The sequence below is a fragment of the Myotis davidii genome, unplaced genomic scaffold (assembly GCF_000327345.1).
Source record: "Myotis davidii unplaced genomic scaffold, ASM32734v1 scaffold580, whole genome shotgun sequence".
In the NCBI taxonomy this organism is placed as follows: Eukaryota; Metazoa; Chordata; class Mammalia; order Chiroptera; family Vespertilionidae; genus Myotis; species Myotis davidii.
The window spans coordinates 1,506,090-1,523,503 of record NW_006293313.1 but is presented as its reverse complement, the minus strand read 5'-3'; the positions used below and the strand labels follow the sequence as shown (position 1 = coordinate 1,523,503).

The following is a 17,414-nucleotide window of genomic DNA, read 5'->3' as shown; positions in this document are numbered from 1 at the left end:
CCTGCTGTGGGTGGGCCGGGAAAGTCCGGAAGGGAAACTTCGGCTCCTGCTGGGGAGTTCCAAGTTCTAAGGTTCTTCCAAGCGGGGAAGGCTACCCCATATGACCGCTTCTCAGTCTTTAGTAACAGCCATGTGGTCACCCCAGATTTTTATGCCAGGGAACCCAAAAAATCTCCCAGAAACTAGTTTAGAGGCACTGCCGATACTCCGAAATGCTTTACCGCTTTTCTTCCCAAGCGCTTCTTTTTTGTTGTTGTTTTTGTTTTGTTAATCCTTACCCAAGGATATTTTTCCATTGATTATTTTTTAGAGAGAATGGAAGGGAGGGGGGGAGACACATGATGTGAGAGAGGCCAGTATTTTAATCCATTTTCTACAGCACCAATACAATAGATACTAAATATTTATTGAAAGAAAGGAAAAGAAGGGGAGGGAAGGTTTGTTCCCAATACTGTAAATGTTTATATCATAAAACTTTCAGGTCAAAACCACATGAGTTATTATCATAAGTTTGACATGTGTATGGCTCTGAACATATATATATATACTAGAGGCCCAATGCACGAAATTCGTGCAAGAGGAGGCCTTCACAGCCCCTGCTGCCTTGGCCACCCTCACAGTCTCGGCATCATCCGACCAGAAGATCGTCCAGTCGTTCTGCTGTTCAGCAGTTTGGTCACTTTGCATATTATGCTTTTATTATTATAGATGAAAGTATATATTAATACCTTTAGGATTTTATTTGGAAAAGGTATTACAGGGTCCAAAATTTTTTCATTATTTTTCAAAATGTCTTTATTATAGAAGCAAAATTGGCTATTCAAAATTGCTTTCTAATGTACACATTCTATTACAGAGTAACATCCTAGGACAGTGTGAGAGTACATATATGCATGTTTAGAAACAAAGGTGGCCGAAACCAGTTTGGCTCAGTGGATAGAGCCTCGGCTTGCGGACTGAAAGGTCCCAGGTTCGATTCCGGTCAAGGGCATGTACCTGGGTTGCGGGCACATCCCCGGTGGGGGATGTGCAGGAGGCAGCTGATCGATGTTCCTCTCTCATCGATGTTTCTAACTCTCTATCTCTCTCCCTTCCTCTCTGTAAAAAATCAATAAAAAATATATATATATTTAGAAACAAAGGTACATGGGGGTTTGTTGTCAGAGGCCTAATAGCAAGTTAGCACTTGCAGTAAAAGGGTGAAGCAGGGAAGGGAGAAGAATGTAAACTCTTCAGTCTTGAGTTTTGGTCATGAGGATACAGAAGGACCTCAAAGCAACAGCATGTGGGAAGTTAAATGCAATTTAGTGAACATTTTGGCATCTTGGGTGTAGAATGTGTGCATGTGTAGTGGTCTCTCTGAATTGAAAAGACTTTTATCATTACAGCTATGATGGAGGACTAGTGAACATGGGTTTTGCACAATAAGTGATCAGGAGCAGAAGGTGATATTTCCTTTTCATCACTTCTAATCACTCCCTCTCTGTGTATTCATCAACTCCCCACCTACTCCGCCATGCTATCTGCCCTCGGTTCCTTCACTAACACACCACACACACACACACACACACACACACACACCACTTTTTCCAAGCCTGCTAAGTTTTCTCAAGAGCGACATGTCCAGTTTCAACACCAATATGCTTTCATAGTGGAGATGAACTCTTGCCTGATGCAGGGTAAGTGCTGTAGGTGTTCAGAGGAAAAAGGCGGGGATGGATCAAGCTGGCTACTCCAGGGAAGTAGTGGGAGAGAAGGATTAGGACTGGGCCTTAAAGCCGCTGGATGAATATTCCCTGGCCAAGGGAGATGGAGCCACTGAGCATGTCCATGTCGCGTTTCAGGTGCGGATGGCACTTGCCAGGCATTGAGAAGGGCAGAAAGCTAAGGAATGGAGGTTCGCCTCCTATACTCAAGGGGAAAGAAAGATGGTCAGTTTACCTTGAGAGGAGGCATGTCAGGGGGTTGTACAGACACAGGTGAAAGGTAGTTTGGGCAGATGACAGAATGTCTTGAATGCCCCGCTAAAGTCCCTCGGGAGTACATACTGCTTCCACCTGGGTCCAGGGACAGCATCTCTGAGCAGAATTATTTGTCTTTGTTTCCAGTGAGAAACCAATACAGATTCTCGGCCTTAATCTTGAAAAAGGCAGCCAATTCCTCTCTTACCTGTTGAAGGCCCAGCGATAGTTACTGACCCGGGGAAGAGCTCCGCTGTTTGCTGGATGCAGAGTTTACTCCCAGAGAAAAAAATTAGTCATCAGAGAACTAGGAAATCCAAAGAACTTTCCTCTGATGTCATCAGAACATTCACATTATCTTTAATTTGAACATTCTCACAACATTAGAAACCTGTCGAGATAAAAGAATATACTGAGAGAGGGGAGCAGGCACAATATGAACAAGGGATACATGGAGAGAAAAGAGGAGAGATGGGGAGCTGGAGGAGGAGTGAATAAGAAATGAACTTGGCAAGTCCTGCAGCTTTGTGGTCACCATGGTGACCTCATGAAGTCATTTCTCTGTCTTCTTCCAAGTTTCAAGAAAATCTTTGAAGGATTGACCTGCAGTCCAAGGAAGCCAAGTGAACAGTGGAAGAGATCCTATATCTTTATCCTTTTTCATTGCTCTTACTGGCAGCAATCAATGTGAAGTTTTGGGTTTGACTTATTTTTTTTTTAAGAAAAGAGGAATTTATGAAAAAGTGTAAACGCTAGAAGCTGAATAGTGATAGGAGCAGCAGGCTGATAACCATGATGACTGAGGAAACAAGGCCTCGTCCCATGCTTTCCTGCTGTGGTTGTGTAAGAAACTGAAAATGCACAACCAGGAAGTGGCCCTTGGGTTCTCGCTTTTGTTCCTGAAATGTCTGGGGTAAGCCAGAGCCAGGGAGAAAGGGCTCTTCGAAGCATACTAACTTTGTTCTCAGTGGGTTTGTTTGAACTTCTAACACCCCCAGGGAGCACATGAAAGGACAAACACACACGGGGCCACTGTGCTGCTGAGGGTTACAGTCTGGCAAAATAACACGCAAGATTAAACACCAGTGTGTATCCATCCTGTGTTTCCCTAAGAGAACCTTCGTTTTGGCCGAAAGGACATTTCATGTGGCCTAGGCCAACAGTGTGTTGCTTGGGACAGTAAATACGCCAAAGGAGAACTTATCTTTGGGTCCCACATGGCTATGTGACCCTCTGATATCACCAGTGTGATGCTGCAGCTTCCCAGACACAGCTGTCTTTGAACACATGCAACATAGGGCTGTCAATGAATAAATAAAACTCCATGAGCAGGAGAGAGCCCACACCCAGACACCCTGCAATTCGATCCTGCTGTGTTTCACCTTCCGCAGGCTTCGGCCACACGGTGCATGTGTTTACAAAAATCACACACACACACACACACACACACACACACACACACACGGGAAACCAGATTTTTTCTGTTGTGCTTTATGGTGACACAAATTATGGGTTGCTCTATTCTCCATTGTTTCTATGCAAACTGCTTGATTTTTTGTTCATAAAATTAAAATTAGCAACAACAACAACAACAAAAAGAATCTTTTTCTCCTCACTCCCACCCTTCTTGCTATTTTATATCTAAAGGTTGATATAACTCATTGACTTGGGTAAAATGGAGACAAGAGTCAACAGAAAGAGTACAGAAAAAAAAACCCCAGCCCCTCACTCAACACTTATGAGGCCTTAGGTAAGGCTCTTAATTTCCCTAAGTCTGTAAAATGAGAACGAGGAGGCTCCTCTGGGATTGAAAAGATAATCAAATAAGGTAATGGGAGCTTTTAGCAAAGTGTCCAGCACAGAGTCGTCACTACTGAACATTAGTCTAATCGTAATCTGAATCAGTGGGTGGAAGAGAACACAAAATACTTGAAAAACATCCATTAGGACTATTTTTAGTCTTCAAAGCAGTTCTGCCAGTTGAGGAACATATTTTGTGTATTGTATTCACTGATCTGGCACTTAACACTTCAAGTGCCTTGTATTTTCTCAACAATGAAACAATGAATTGCTGAGTTTATCTTTTTTTTTTTTTAAATATATTTTATTGATTTTTTTTACAGAGAGGAAGGGAAAGGGGTAGAGAGTTAGAAACATCAATCAGCTGTCTCTTGCACATCCCCCACTGTGGATGTGCCTGCAACCAAGGTTCATGCCCTTGACTGGAATCGAACCTGGGACCTTTCAGTCTGCAGGCCGATGCTCTATCCACTGAGCCAAACCAGTTAGGGCCTGAGTTTATCTTAATGACTCTTTTCAGCACCCCTGGCTACCATCTGCACAGAATAAACTAGACCTAAGTAGTATTCTTCCGTCCAATGTTGCCTTCCTGTCATGTATATAGATTTCTAAGAGCTCTGCCCATAATGATATTCCTTATGTTCTGCTTTATTTCGAAGCATTCAATATACTTCTGCAAATTAGGGTGGAGAAAAAGTTGAGACACACAAATTGGACATAGGATGTCTATATTCTAGATCAGGGGTCCTCAAACTTTTTAAACAGGGGGCCAGTTCACTGTCCCTCAGACTGTTGGAGGGCCGGGCTATAGTTTTTTTAAAAAAAAAAAAACAACTATGAACAAATTCCTCTGCACACTGCACATATCTTATTTTGAAGTAAAAAAACAAAACGGGAACAAATACAATATTTGTATTTGCATGTGGCCCGCGGGCCGTAGTTTGAGGACCCCTGTTTTAGAATGTCTAAGTGTCTAGAATAGATTCTCAGGGCTGGGAGGAAGCAAGTCCTCATGTTAGCGAACCACGAGAGATGAAATGATAGCTCAGAGTCTGTGTCAGCAGACCAGGTGGGGCTGAAGTTCCCCATGCCTTAACCCACTCATTATGACTCTGTAGGTGGGGCTCTCGCTGAGATCACCATGAACAACCCAGGTGAAGACAGGCCTGAAGCAAGCAGAGTCTTGCTGGCCCCAGGTAAATCTGTTAGGAGTATTTTCCTACTACTTTATATGGGGAGAAGGAGAGAGCTGGCTCCCGGGGACAGACCCAGAAACATGTACTCACATACTGCTTTTTGCTTACAATGAATAAAACTAGAGATTTTTATTATTTGTTTATGACCATCACCCCTTCTATCTTCTGGAAATAGCATTTCCTTGTTCTAGGGAAACTGAACTGCCCCCACCTTGCACCTGGCCCCAAGGGGTCTGGATGGGTGCTGTCCTCACCCTTCTGGCCAGTGATTGGTCTCTTGTGGGAGCACGTGACCCAGGTTAGCACATTCTGAGTCTTTCCTTGGGATTTTTCAAACTGGAGTTTAGGGGATGTGTCTTTTTTTGTTTGTTTTCAATCTGTGTGATGTCTAAGGAATGGAGCTGGGACCCAGGGACTGCTGGGACCCTTGATTAGGAGCAAATGAAGTCAGCAGCAGAGAGAAGCAGAGATAAAGGATAAAGGTCCTACTGATATTCAAGCCCTGGTTCCAGTTTTCCCAGGACAGGATGTCCTTTCTGGAGTCTGGTTAAAGGAGACAAGGCGATCCTCTGTTATTTAAGCTAGTTCGAGTTGGACTTCTGATTCCTGAAATCAAAAGAATTCCAATTGGCATGCCCTGCCTACCTGAAGAATGTATTTCCTCACAGGTGAAAAGAGCAACGTAATTATTTTGCATGATAAAGAACCGATAGGTAAATAGCTTTCGGTCTTTAGAACCAGTTTCTAGACAATAATTAGAAATGACAAGTAATGCTGCTGTTGACTCTACTTGACAGGAATTGTTAACGCCTGACTTCCTCTGTGAAATCTATGTTTTAAAGCTATTTCACACAAAATGATTTCCCACTCATCAAACCCAGCAGCCCTTTCCTTCCTTCTCTTATGTCTCAAGTTCGCTTGTCCAGCGTGTTCGCAATCGGAGCCTTTCTGTTCCTTAGGAAATGTTATCCCATCACTTGCAAGTTTCCATTCGTTAGAATTCATCTTTTGGTGTCTTCACCCTCCATCTCCATTGCTTCTTTCCCATCTGCTCACATACATCTTTATATCTTCCCTGTTAACAGGAGTTTTAAGTGAACTTGTTTTGTTAAAATAAGTGCCTTCATATCTAAACCCACAGCAGCAATTTGATCCTCCAAGTAGGTAACCTGAGTGGTTGGATGTATTCTGATTTGAAATAAAACCAAATAACTTTTTGAAATTGAAATATAATCGACATATTACATTGTGTAAATTTATGATGCACAATGTGTTGACTTGCTACACTTTATATTACAACATGACTATGGTCTTAGCTAGCTATCACCTCTGTCATGCCATATTTCTTCATAGTGGTGGGAACAGTTAAGATGTAGTCTCTTAGCAACTTTGAAGTTCATCATACAGTATTGTTGTCTATAATCACTGTGCTGTGTGTTACATTTCCAGGATTTATTTATCTACTGGTTTCAAGTCTACTCTATACCCTTAAATGACACATCCTCAATTCCCCGATCCTACAACCCCTGGTAACCACAAATGACTTTTAAAGTAGGAATTCCATTTGCATGTGGCCCGCGGACTATAACACCCTCCAGTAGACTATAACACCCTCAGCAGTGTCCTATTTATCTATATCCTTAGCCCCCTAGGACTCTGCTTGGCATATACTAGTACTACGTATTCAATAAATGTTGAATGAATGAATGATTTTAGTCATCTTCTGTAGAGGTCCACTCTCAGACTCACTGGTTAACTACCTACGCAATTTCCAAGCTTGGGGTTTTATGAATGCCTGTAATCCTGGAGCCCAAATGTAAAATCATTATAATTCAATTAGAAAAATCTGAGAGACACAATAGTAAACCCAGGGGCAATAGATTAGAACACCAAGAAAGGTTTAATCTCTAACAAAGACCATGGTCACAAATACACTTAGGCCCAACTCTGACTAGAAAACTGTAATTTATCTAAAGCCACAGAGCACCCAGGGGAGTGGCCTACCTGTAGAGAAGATGAGGGAGAGAAGAGAAGCACTATGGCAACGGGCATGCTCTGAGATTGCTTTGTATTTTCTGCTTGAGAAGAATTGGGCAGGTCAAGTAGGCATATCACCTCTTTTGCTCAAGCAGGGAAAATTGCATTTTGTGAATTGTGTTAGGACCTATTTGTGCTTAATTTTGATGGAGGTTCATGCTAAAAAGGAGGTTTCAGATCCAGCCAGGATGGAAATTTCAAATTCCATGAAAAATCAACGGAGATATATTTCTTTTTTTACAGGAGGATTTCCCCCAATGAGCAAGAAGAAACAACCTCTTATTTGACTGCTCGACAGGGAAGCTTACAGAAGATGCCAGTTTCTCGAGGCCTGCCTTCTGTAGGGAAGAAGCAGGACTTGAGAAGCAAGGAGAACTCTGAGGAGCTGGCAGTCCAGACTCTGCCACCAATCATTGGGTGGCCAGGGATGGGATGACCAGGATGACAGGAGGAGGTGGGGCTGACTTCGAGTGTTCTAATCCTGCCTCTTTATTAACTATATAAATGTGGACGAAGCCTTCCTAAGCCACTTCTCCTCAGGCTTATGATTTCCACCAAAGTGACCTGTTTTTTCTCCTACTCCAATAGAGAAATTGCTTCAAACTTGTTCTGGGCCCAGGTCTGTTTTCCAAGCCGTCTGCCTGGCTCAGAAATTTAGCTCCTGCCAGGGACCACTTTCTTGTGCAAACAAGGACAGCTATTTCCCCCAGGCCCTGGCTCAGAGGAATGTTAAACTCTGTCAAGGCCTTTGTGGGACATCCTGGGAGTAAATACAATTTATATCCATTTCATCATTGGATGCCGGGCCTGTTTTATAGAGCTCTCTATCCCAGTTACGCAACCCAGTCCAATCATGTCTAATATATTCATAGCCAAGATACAAGATATTCTCTTGCTGCTGTCCTTGAAGTATCTTTTTACTTTGGACTTAACTGATCCTCTCAAATGGGTAGCCAGGGCCAGGGAATGCGCACGGGGATTAACAGGACTGAGTTAAGGCTGACCGCAAAGGCAAATCGTTGCCATTCACTCATTAAGTCATCAAACATATTACTGAGCTCCTGCTGCTTCATTCCAGGCACTGTGCTAGACCTGAGGACACAGAGATGAAAGCTGTGGCCCCTGCCCTCAAGTTGCGCACAGCCCCGCGGGAGGCTGAATGACGCGCTGGTGAAAATCAGACCCGTGTTCTAATCCTGACACTGCATCTTACTAACCGTATAAATGTGGACAAAGCCTTTCTAAGCTTGCTTCATTTCCCACATCTACAAAATGGGAATAATAGCCCTACTTCACAAGGTCAATGTGGTCATTAATAAGATGAACTACAGTGCCTACCACATAGAAAGCACTCAACAGATGGCATCTACCATATCATGGTCATCATCGTCCTGGGAACAGCCAGGTAAATGAGCAACTACAATATTGCATGTGACGTCTGAGGCTCGAGGAATGTGCTAGTACTATCAGAGCATCACCTGGTTTGGTAATGAGGAAGAAGACTTACTAGAGGAGGGGAATTGATACCAAGCTGAGCCCAGAGAGAGAGAGAGTAGGAAGTCAGGCATGGGAAGTTCATTCTATGAAGATGGAATAATAGCATATGTAAAAACCCAGGTGCAATAAAAAGAGGCACTTTCAGGAAATTGCAAGTAGTTCAGTCTGTCTTCTGCATCTTGGAATACATGTGGGGAGGTGGTCAGAGAGCTCGTGAGGAAGGGAGGGGCCAAGCCATCACCCTGCAGTTGCCACAGGGTCACGCACTGCCACACCTACACCACTGTCCTTGTATCAATACCGGATGGTTCCTTGTCCCTGAGGAACCTTCTCCCTTGGCCTTTGGCTTTAGAGATTTGGATGTTTCTTTCAATTTTCTGTTTTGTCCTATGCCAGTCATGGCAGGTGTCACAAGGGAGGAGCAGGGTTCTGATGTCGTTTTCAGGAGTTTCCCTGAGCGGGGGACCCACTCCAATACTGGAGGAGACCGCCCCATCAGGTGGGAGGAAGTCCTTATGTCCGGGAGAGGAAAGGAAGTACCAACTAGTGATCAACTGCTGGAGAAGCCATGCCTGTGGCCAGTGTCTCTTGTTCTCACTGATGGCTCTGACCGAGCTACAGCTTAGGAGAAGGAGGAGCTTCAGATTTGCTACCGTGTCCTATAGGAAGGTTCAGTCAAGGCCAGTCAACAGGTACTAACTGAGTACAGCCTTGGTGTCTAGGACTGTGCTAGCACTGTAGAGAAAGATTCAGGAAGTGTGCTGAGACCCAAAGCAGCGATCTACGGGCCAGATCCGTGGTTACAAGCCAAAGCTCCAGAGTCCCTGCTCTTTCTGATCCCTGACGCTGCTTTGGGGCATTCAGCATGGCCAATTCAGTTTAGGGTCAGCTGGAAATAAACTACAAGTCATGGCCGGTTGCAACATTGCTTGCCTTGTTGACTTAATCGCAACAATCCTGACACAATAGAGGATTGTATTCAATCAATGGGAGGAATAGTGAATGGCCTTGCTAAGCAGGAAGAGGTACAATATGACCAGGAAAATCTTGGCAAGCTCAGGTGGCTTTAAAGAGGTCAAGGCGTGGGCTGCTAGTCAACTGAGCTCTGGGCAAGTCAAGAGAAACCCTGACCGACTCTCACACCTGCCTTCAGGTAGGCAAAGGGGTCTCTAAGGAGCTCTTTTCAGGAGATGCTCTCTGCTCGTGGGCCATGAAGGACAAAAGGCAGGAACTGGAGGTTGAGAAGGTTTGTGGACCACTCGGTTGCCTTCACTAGATTTGGACATCAGTGTCTGGGATCATGTATCATGTCTTATTGGGGGTGGGGAGGGAGCAAGGAACAGCACAAAGAGAGAGAAATTGATGGAATTCAAAGGCAGAAGACTCCACAAGACTAACAGAATGAATGGATGAACCTATGTTAGCCTGGAAATTCACTTTAAGACCCACATGTTACCTGGCTCCGTTACCTTTAAACACACAGATTTCACTTCGGGCAGAGTAAGAAGTATCTGTGTGTCCCTGAAAGAGAAGATATCACGAGTCCACTTCCGAGGGACAAAGTGGAAAAGTGGCTTTAAATCCAGTTAGTTGCCTGGAAGACATAGGCATCTACAGATTTAGATGGAACGGGAATTGGGATGGGCCCTAGAAGGGGAAGCTGCAGTGCAGCGACTGCACTTCAGACCAAGAGCTCCAGCCGGCTCACTATCGGGATGTGGGATGAAGACACTCTCACTGCCTCTGTCTTGATTTCCCTACTTGTGTAAGGGAGATGATTCACAGCTTCCGTGAACCTGCCTCACAGAAGCAACAGGATGATGAATAATGCAGCATATCAACATGCTTTGAGCATTTGAAAGATGCCTGGTGTAAGTGCTGGGTATGATTTTGTCATCATTCTTATCTTCTCACCTTATCATTGCAGAAAATCATGCTTGGAGAGGTTGGCCATTTTGACATCAATTTTTGGCCAACTTCTCCCACCCTTATTTCCACACTGATGGGCATGAAGCCAGGGTAACCTGTCTGCTCTATCTTCCTCATAGACCAAGAGCTTCCTGAGTTTGATTCCCTGCTCACCTCTGCCCCCTGCATGCTCTTCCTCTTCTCCATTTTCCTAAATCCAGTCCTTTTCTCCAGGTCTAACTCACGTTTCCTCTCCTCTCTGAGGGGCCCTTCCTTTCTTATTCAGCACTGTCTTAGCCAGGCTTCTCCAGAGAAACACAACCTGTATGGAAAGAGAGGTGATGAGGGACCAGCTCATGCGATGCTGGGGCATGAGAAGTTGAACGGCCTATTGTCTGCAAGTTGGAGACTGAGGAAGCCAGTGGTGGAGTTCTAGTCCAAGCCCAAATGCCTGTAAACCAGGGAGCCAATGATGTAAGTTCAAGTCCAGGTTCAAAGGGCTGAGAACCAGAAGCACAGATGTCTGAGGGCAGGAGCAAATAAAGGTCTCAGCTCAAAGAAGCCTTCCTCAGGTCCGGGTCCAGGTAACAATGGCTCCTTATATCCTTGCCAGGGTTTTTTAGACTGTCCAATAGGGGAAAACATGATTTTTTTTTTACATATATTTAAGTTTAGATTGGCTTCTAACAAGGAAACAAGACACACACTGTTCAGAGGCCAAGAGCTACAAGCCCGAGCATTCACTGCCCAGCGCTGGAGTTGACCCGTGGTAGGCATTCCATTTTAGAAAGCATCGGCGGTCATCATGGGCCCCGCGCCCACCTCAAGCGTGAACAGAGTCGCATAATGAGTCAGCCCCTCTGTGAAGGGCTGACCCAACTTTCCTCTTCTGTAGAATGGGTATGAGAGTCCTGGCTGGCTCTCTACATCACCGCATCTTTAGAAGGAGGAGATCTGACCCCACCTATTAAACACCCTGCAGTCCTTAAAAAGAGGCAATTTCCTTTTCCTCAGTGACACTGCTGCTCAGCCACTTGTCAGGAGACGTCATGTGGCAGGTGGGGTGAGCTGGCAATTTCCTATGCAGCTTGGCAGTGCCCGCAACCTCCCCAGGGAGGCCTGTGTGCTTTTAACTTCCTTCCCCCAGAGAAATACAGAAGGCAGTCCTTCCTTCCCTCTGAAAATGTCCAGGAGGAAAGCCTGCTAGGGAAGGGTGGGCGGGTTGGGGAGAGGCCGGTTACCCCCATCCACCCAGCCTGCTTAGCTAAAATCTCTCAAGGAGGGACAGGCCCCGCCCGCAGGCCACGAGGTCCTGATCCCAGCCAGTTTCCTACTGAGCCCAGAAGCAGCAAGGCCTGAGCCAAACTCCTGGGGCCAGAGCAGCCCTGCTGGTGCCTCCTGAGCTGTTGCTTCTGTCAGTCAGTGCAACACAGCTGGCGGGTTGGACTCTGATACCTGTCTCAGGATGCTCCTGGCAAAGGACCGCATGTGTCATTGCCACCTGACTCTGATGAACAGGCCGTGGGTATCAAACTCCAGGCCAGAGGGTGATGTGGCTGAGTGTGGCTGAGGCAGCATGGGCAGTGGGCAGTGTCTCTCACCACGCTCCCCTCCCCACTGTCCCTCTCCCCGGATCCTAACCCCAGCTCCTCCGCTTGGGGAGCTGTTTGTCCTTAGGCAAATCATTTAATTTCTCCGTGCTTCAAGATCCTTAAATCCATCCATAATACAAAGATGAAAAAAATGATACCTACTCCAAGACCTAGGAGAATTAAAAGAATGAACACATGCAAAACAAAAACAAACAAAAACCCCCCGAAAACCCAGGCCTGACTCAGGGTAGGTGCTTAGTATTAAGTAATAAGAAGGATCCCTTCAGACCCCTGTCAGCTGCTCCACACCGAGTCAGGGAGAGAGCGTTAAAAAAATATGAAGTTGCCAAAGAATGCAGCCAGTTCCCCATCCCCAGCCGTGGGCCACCTCTTCCCGATCCTTTTGTAAACTGCCTTTAGGAAACCCCAAAACCCACACTGACATTGCAAGCTTTCCTACCTGGCCCAGCTTTTAAAGCTACAGTGGCCTCAGTTATACATACCCCTTCCCTGCCTCCCCCATACCCCACAGGTACACTCTCCAAGGACAGAATTCATTTAGTCTCTTTCTAGCTTTTCTGGCCCTTGAACTCCACTTTTAGCAAATTTGGGGGGAAATCAATAATCACCACCAAAACCCAGGCCCCAAATCCATTTTCTCCGTCTCAGACCCACTAGCTCAGAAAACTGAAGCCTCCATGCGATGTGGCCATGAGGCCAAATTAATTCACATTTTTGTTCATCTGCTTCTTCAGAGGATTGTTTCCTAAACTACTGGAGGGAGTGCTGGAGAAGGTGAGACCCCAGAGAGTCCCGCTGCCCCCTGCTCCTGGACAAAAGAGGGAGGGAGGCAGGGCTCCCAGGAGCTGCTCTGGGCCAGCCCTCTGCTGAGCCCTTTCTAAACCTCTGTCCCCAACTTGGACGAGGGATCTCTGTTCTTACATAATGTGGTGGGGACAACGAGGGGTAAGGAAGATGGCAGGGCTGAGAGAGCTGAGTCGAGAGTCCACAGTGTGCCTCGGACCACCTGGGGGGCTCCCGAACACAGGACATCGAGTCTCTCCCCAGAGTCTAGGATTCAGGAGAGCAGGATGCGGCCTGAGAATTGGCATGTTTTGAGAACCATTGGTTTACCCAAACCAAAGGAATTCTCCCTCTTCTCTCTAGCAACCCAAAGTCCCTCCTGGTTCCTTCTTGCTCAATTCTTCCATGGAGCAGAGCCACTGCCTTCAGGAGGTCAGGCTCTGGGGTCAGACTGCCTGGTCTGAATCTTGGCCTCATTTGATCAGCTGTGTGATCCTGGCCATGTTACTTAACCTCTATGGCCCAGAGTCTGCACATTAATAATGGCTAACATTTTCTGAGCACTTACTATATTATATGCCGGGTGCAGCTCTCGTGTACTTAACTATTTATCTGTTAGATCCCGACAAGACTATGAGGTAAGTGCCCTTATTCTCCCCAATTTACAGATGAGGCAATTGAGGTGCAGAAAAGGATAATAATTGTAAACACCTCATAAGGTCATTGATGGATTCAATGAGATAACTCATGTCAATCATCTGACCATCTACTTTTACTATGGAAACAAGAGGGGTCTTGGGGTTCTAAGGATTTGCCTAAGAGAATTAACTATGCGGCTTCCTCTGGACCCTACAGAAAAGATGCAAATCACATTCCACGTTTTGTCCCACATTTAAGTCCTCCCATGAGAGATGGACTCCCCTTTCTGAGTTTCTGTTCCCAGAGAGCTGTCACAGTTCTCAGGGCCTGGGGACACATGGGGTGGAGCAGAGGGAGCTGGGGAAGGGGAGGGGCAGAAGGAGGAATCTGCGGGAAAGCTGTGGTGTGTGCGCCTGGGTAAGCAGGAGTCCCAACGAGACCTGACATGAAAGCTCTGCAGAACACAGACAGTTTGCAAGCTCACCAGACCTGAGAGGAGAGAAACAGAGGAGAGAGAATGCTGAGCCCCTGAGCTGTGCCAGCACATCCCTTGTGACTGACACTAGTGGCTCCTGGCCTTGGGTTTTCTACCAGAGCTGGAGGGCAGGGGGTAGAGACCTGGTTTTGCTTTTCCTGACCTCCATACATGTTAAGCTTTCTTTCCACAGCTCAGGGCAGGAGGCTTTTGTTAAATCTAGGCTAATGTGAATACTAATTGGTATAATCACCATCATCGAAGGGAGTGAAAAGCTGGTGATCAAACCTTCAGTGCTTTGCAGCTATAAGTCAAATATTCTGAGATGCAAGGACCCATTAGTCAGCTCGAACTGTGCACTTGGTCACCTCCCAGCAGTTACACTGGCTCTTGGACCTCCTCTCTGTCCCCACAGGCTAATACCTACCAATCCTTAGGATACAGCTCCCCTGGACTGATCCTTGACTTCCTTTCCCAACCCTGCTCCTCACCAAGGCTGGGTTAGGAGCCCACCCTTGGTAACTACAGACTTTCTCATAACCCCAGTTCTTATCACACTGTGGCCCAATGGCTCGCTCACTTGCCTGCCTTCCTGCAACACCAGGGCATAAGCATCATATTACCTTTGATTTCCCACCAGGCTGACAGTAGTTGATCATGAAATATTTATGGGTGGGTGTTTTGTGCATGCCCACCCCCTCCTTGCCAGGCTAAATGGAGGGGAAGCTCCCCAAGTGAAGGCCTGATTCCTAGACTCTAGAAGAACAATGGCAGGAAGTGTTAGCTTGGTGAGTGGTAAACACTGGGGTGAGAACGTTTGCCGAGAGCCAGCTTCAACTGGTGATGAATTGATTGGGTTGCGAGCAAACAAGAGGTGCCTGCCCAGTGTATGAACTGGTTCCAGAGAGGAGAGAAGAATGAGAGGTGTGCCTGAGCTGAGACAAAAGAACAGGCTTACACAAGAGGCCTCACTGTCCAGTTCCATGCTTGCTAGTTCCTCCTGTGATCACAATTCTGATAAGGTAAGCAGGTGTTAACGTAAGAAACATTCAAACCTATAAAGAATTTTTGTGTTTATTTGAGCCTAACTGTCCATAATTGCCAGGAAGCAGAATCTCAATGCATTGAGACAATGCTCCAGAGAATGGTGATTTTTTACCTATTTTTATAAATGACCATGGAAGGTGGAGACTATAGTGGGTCACATGAAAGCCATCAGTGATAGATGAGGAGGGAGAAAGCAAAGTGGGGAAACCTCTGGGATTGGATAAAAAGTGAAATGGTAGACACATGCTTCTTTTACATAGGTGGGTACAGGATAGTTACCAGGCAACAATGAACAAGATCACAATAACAATGAGGGGATTTGAGGTCTCCCCCCTGGCACATTGGTTGTGCCCTAAGGGGTCTGGAGAAAGGTAAGCTACAAGTTACCCTGACTTTCCAAAGGTATGTTATCTAGACGCAAAAAGAAAATAGGCTCCATTAAAATCAAAATTGATCTTTGTCAGGGAAGATACTGGCCTAAGACATGACGACCCACCAGAGACTGCTTTGTAATTAAAAAGTTTTCATTTCACACCATCCTTTGTGGTTACTTTAGGTCTCTGGGTTTGCCAGGCCGCCCTGCAGGCCTTCCCTGAGGAAGTCCGGCTGGCGTGTGGCACACAGGTGGTCCGGAAGACCAGCTCCGGCGAGCCTTTCCCAAGCTGCTGAGGGGCTGGGAGTGCCCACTTCTCAATCCTGGTAAGGACAGAATTTCTCTTCTACTCCAGGCAGTTGTTTCCACATATGTACCCTTGGTCATCAAGGGAACCAGGATAAGAAGGTATTTGGGAGAGAGAACGTACACTTCTCAACAGATACCTATGAGGTCATCTAATAGGTCAGTAGGGTCCTTTCCTGTATGAGAGAGGAAATGGAGAGGATGTTCAGGGCTTGGGGAGGCAGATAGTCTGGTGGCAGGTGGGGTTGGGGGTGGGGAGGGAAGAGAAGCGGTTTGCTGATTTATGTGCACTTGCTACAGAAGGTCTCCATATGCTGATTCTGGGGACTCCTCCTCTCTGGCCACAACCTGATGGGCTTTGTATTCTGACTTCATTGCTTTTGTGTGTGTCCAGCCTTCTAAGGATGAATATATGCTCCCCAAGGGCAGGGTGCAGATTTTGGTGTTTCCTCTGAATTTTAGCACAGTTCTGGGGACTTGGGGTGGAGCAAGGAGGAGAGACAATACTTGTTGACATGATGAATAAAAACTAAGAAAGGCAATGGGCACAAAGCCCCTGGCCTGTCCATTGTCTCCCTAATCCAAGAGTAGTGCCCTGAAATTTAGTGCCCTGGTTTTATGTGGCTTTATAAACTTCTAGGGGAAAGTCTGTGCAAAACTTCTGAGGGCTGAATACATTGAACACACTTGGTACTGCCCTGCCTGTGAGCACGGAGAGCCAGGAATGTCCTGCCACAAGTACCAGTATCCCCAAGTTGACTCCTGCTGGTCATGAGAGCTGATAGTTAATCTTTTAGAAATTTTGTGAGCTTGTTGTTAAGCCACTGGTGGCTTGAAGGTGGCCTTGCTGGGAATATTTGCACCACAGAAATTGTCAAATGCTATAAATCAGAGCTTTGAAAACTAAAAAAAAAAGGTCATGATTCCTTCACCGAACATGTATTATGTATTGCATTGCATTCACACATTTTTCAGAGAAACTTATTAGGCATCTACTAAACGACAGGCCCTGTAGCAGGGACAAGAGCTGTAATGATCAGTGGTGCGTGACCTCTGAACCAGAGGGACCTCATTAACTTTGAGAAGCTTCCTGACCATGCTTCTGCCTGTTGCTAAATCAGGGAAAAGCTTTGTGTCTATTCTCACTTGAGACTGAAATATGCTGCAGTCTCTTCCACTTGCCATAATCAAACCTCTTACGAAATGTATTTCAGCAGCTTGTAACTCATTTGTCTCAAAGCAAAGCCACACTAAATAGCAGAAAAACCAAGCCCCTGATTCGTTCGGAGTATTTTTCTTCCTCTTCCTGTTGTCCTAACCCTTACTCTGGGCCCTTGGGGGTCATTCCGCTGGGTAACTTGGGGGGTTTGCTTTGCTAGTGCCTGCCAGTTGGCTGGCCACACGTTCATCGGGTTTCATAAACGCTAATCATCATTTTTTATTTTTAAATCTTGTTCAAATATGTGATTTTCTCATTAGCTTGCCCCTGATCCAGTTTTAGTTCCAGAGCTCTGTGTCCAGGACGAGGAACTCCGAAGGGGAAAAGAGGCTGCCCATCATCTCCTCTAGTCCTGCTTCTGGCTGGAGCTCGCTGTTGGCTGGAGCTTGCGTGTGCCCTCCTGGTTCCACCCGATGCCCAGTGACCTAGGGCTATCACTTCCCCAATCAGTGTGTAGTGGGAGGGCCTTTCCAGCCACTGGAGCACTGACAGGCTTCTTGGAAAAGTAAAGGCAAGTGGTTATTACTTATTCATCTTCAGCCTGAAAACCTGACACTCCG

General features: G+C 46.1%; 1 protein-coding gene and 1 long non-coding RNA gene across 2 annotated transcripts in view; one reads left to right on the top strand and one right to left on the bottom strand.

Annotated features, from left to right (window-relative positions):
* LOC107183627 overlaps positions 1-8,023 on the top strand; it is an 8,118-nt gene extending 95 nt beyond the window's left edge. The window contains exons 2-3 of the long non-coding RNA XR_001514408.1: positions 4,880-4,957; positions 7,238-8,023. This is a non-coding gene — a long non-coding RNA (uncharacterized LOC107183627). The remainder of the gene's footprint in view (positions 1-4,879; positions 4,958-7,237) is intronic.
* Positions 8,024-15,080: 7,057 nt separating this feature from the next.
* The window catches only part of LOC102768931 (chromosome unknown open reading frame, human C1orf105), a 30,303-nt gene continuing 27,969 nt past the window's right edge, over positions 15,081-17,414 (bottom strand). The window contains exon 6 of the mRNA XM_015566054.1: positions 15,081-15,811. Within this exon, the coding sequence (XP_015421540.1) occupies positions 15,765-15,811 (47 nt within the window). The 3' untranslated portion in view covers positions 15,081-15,764. The remainder of the gene's footprint in view (positions 15,812-17,414) is intronic.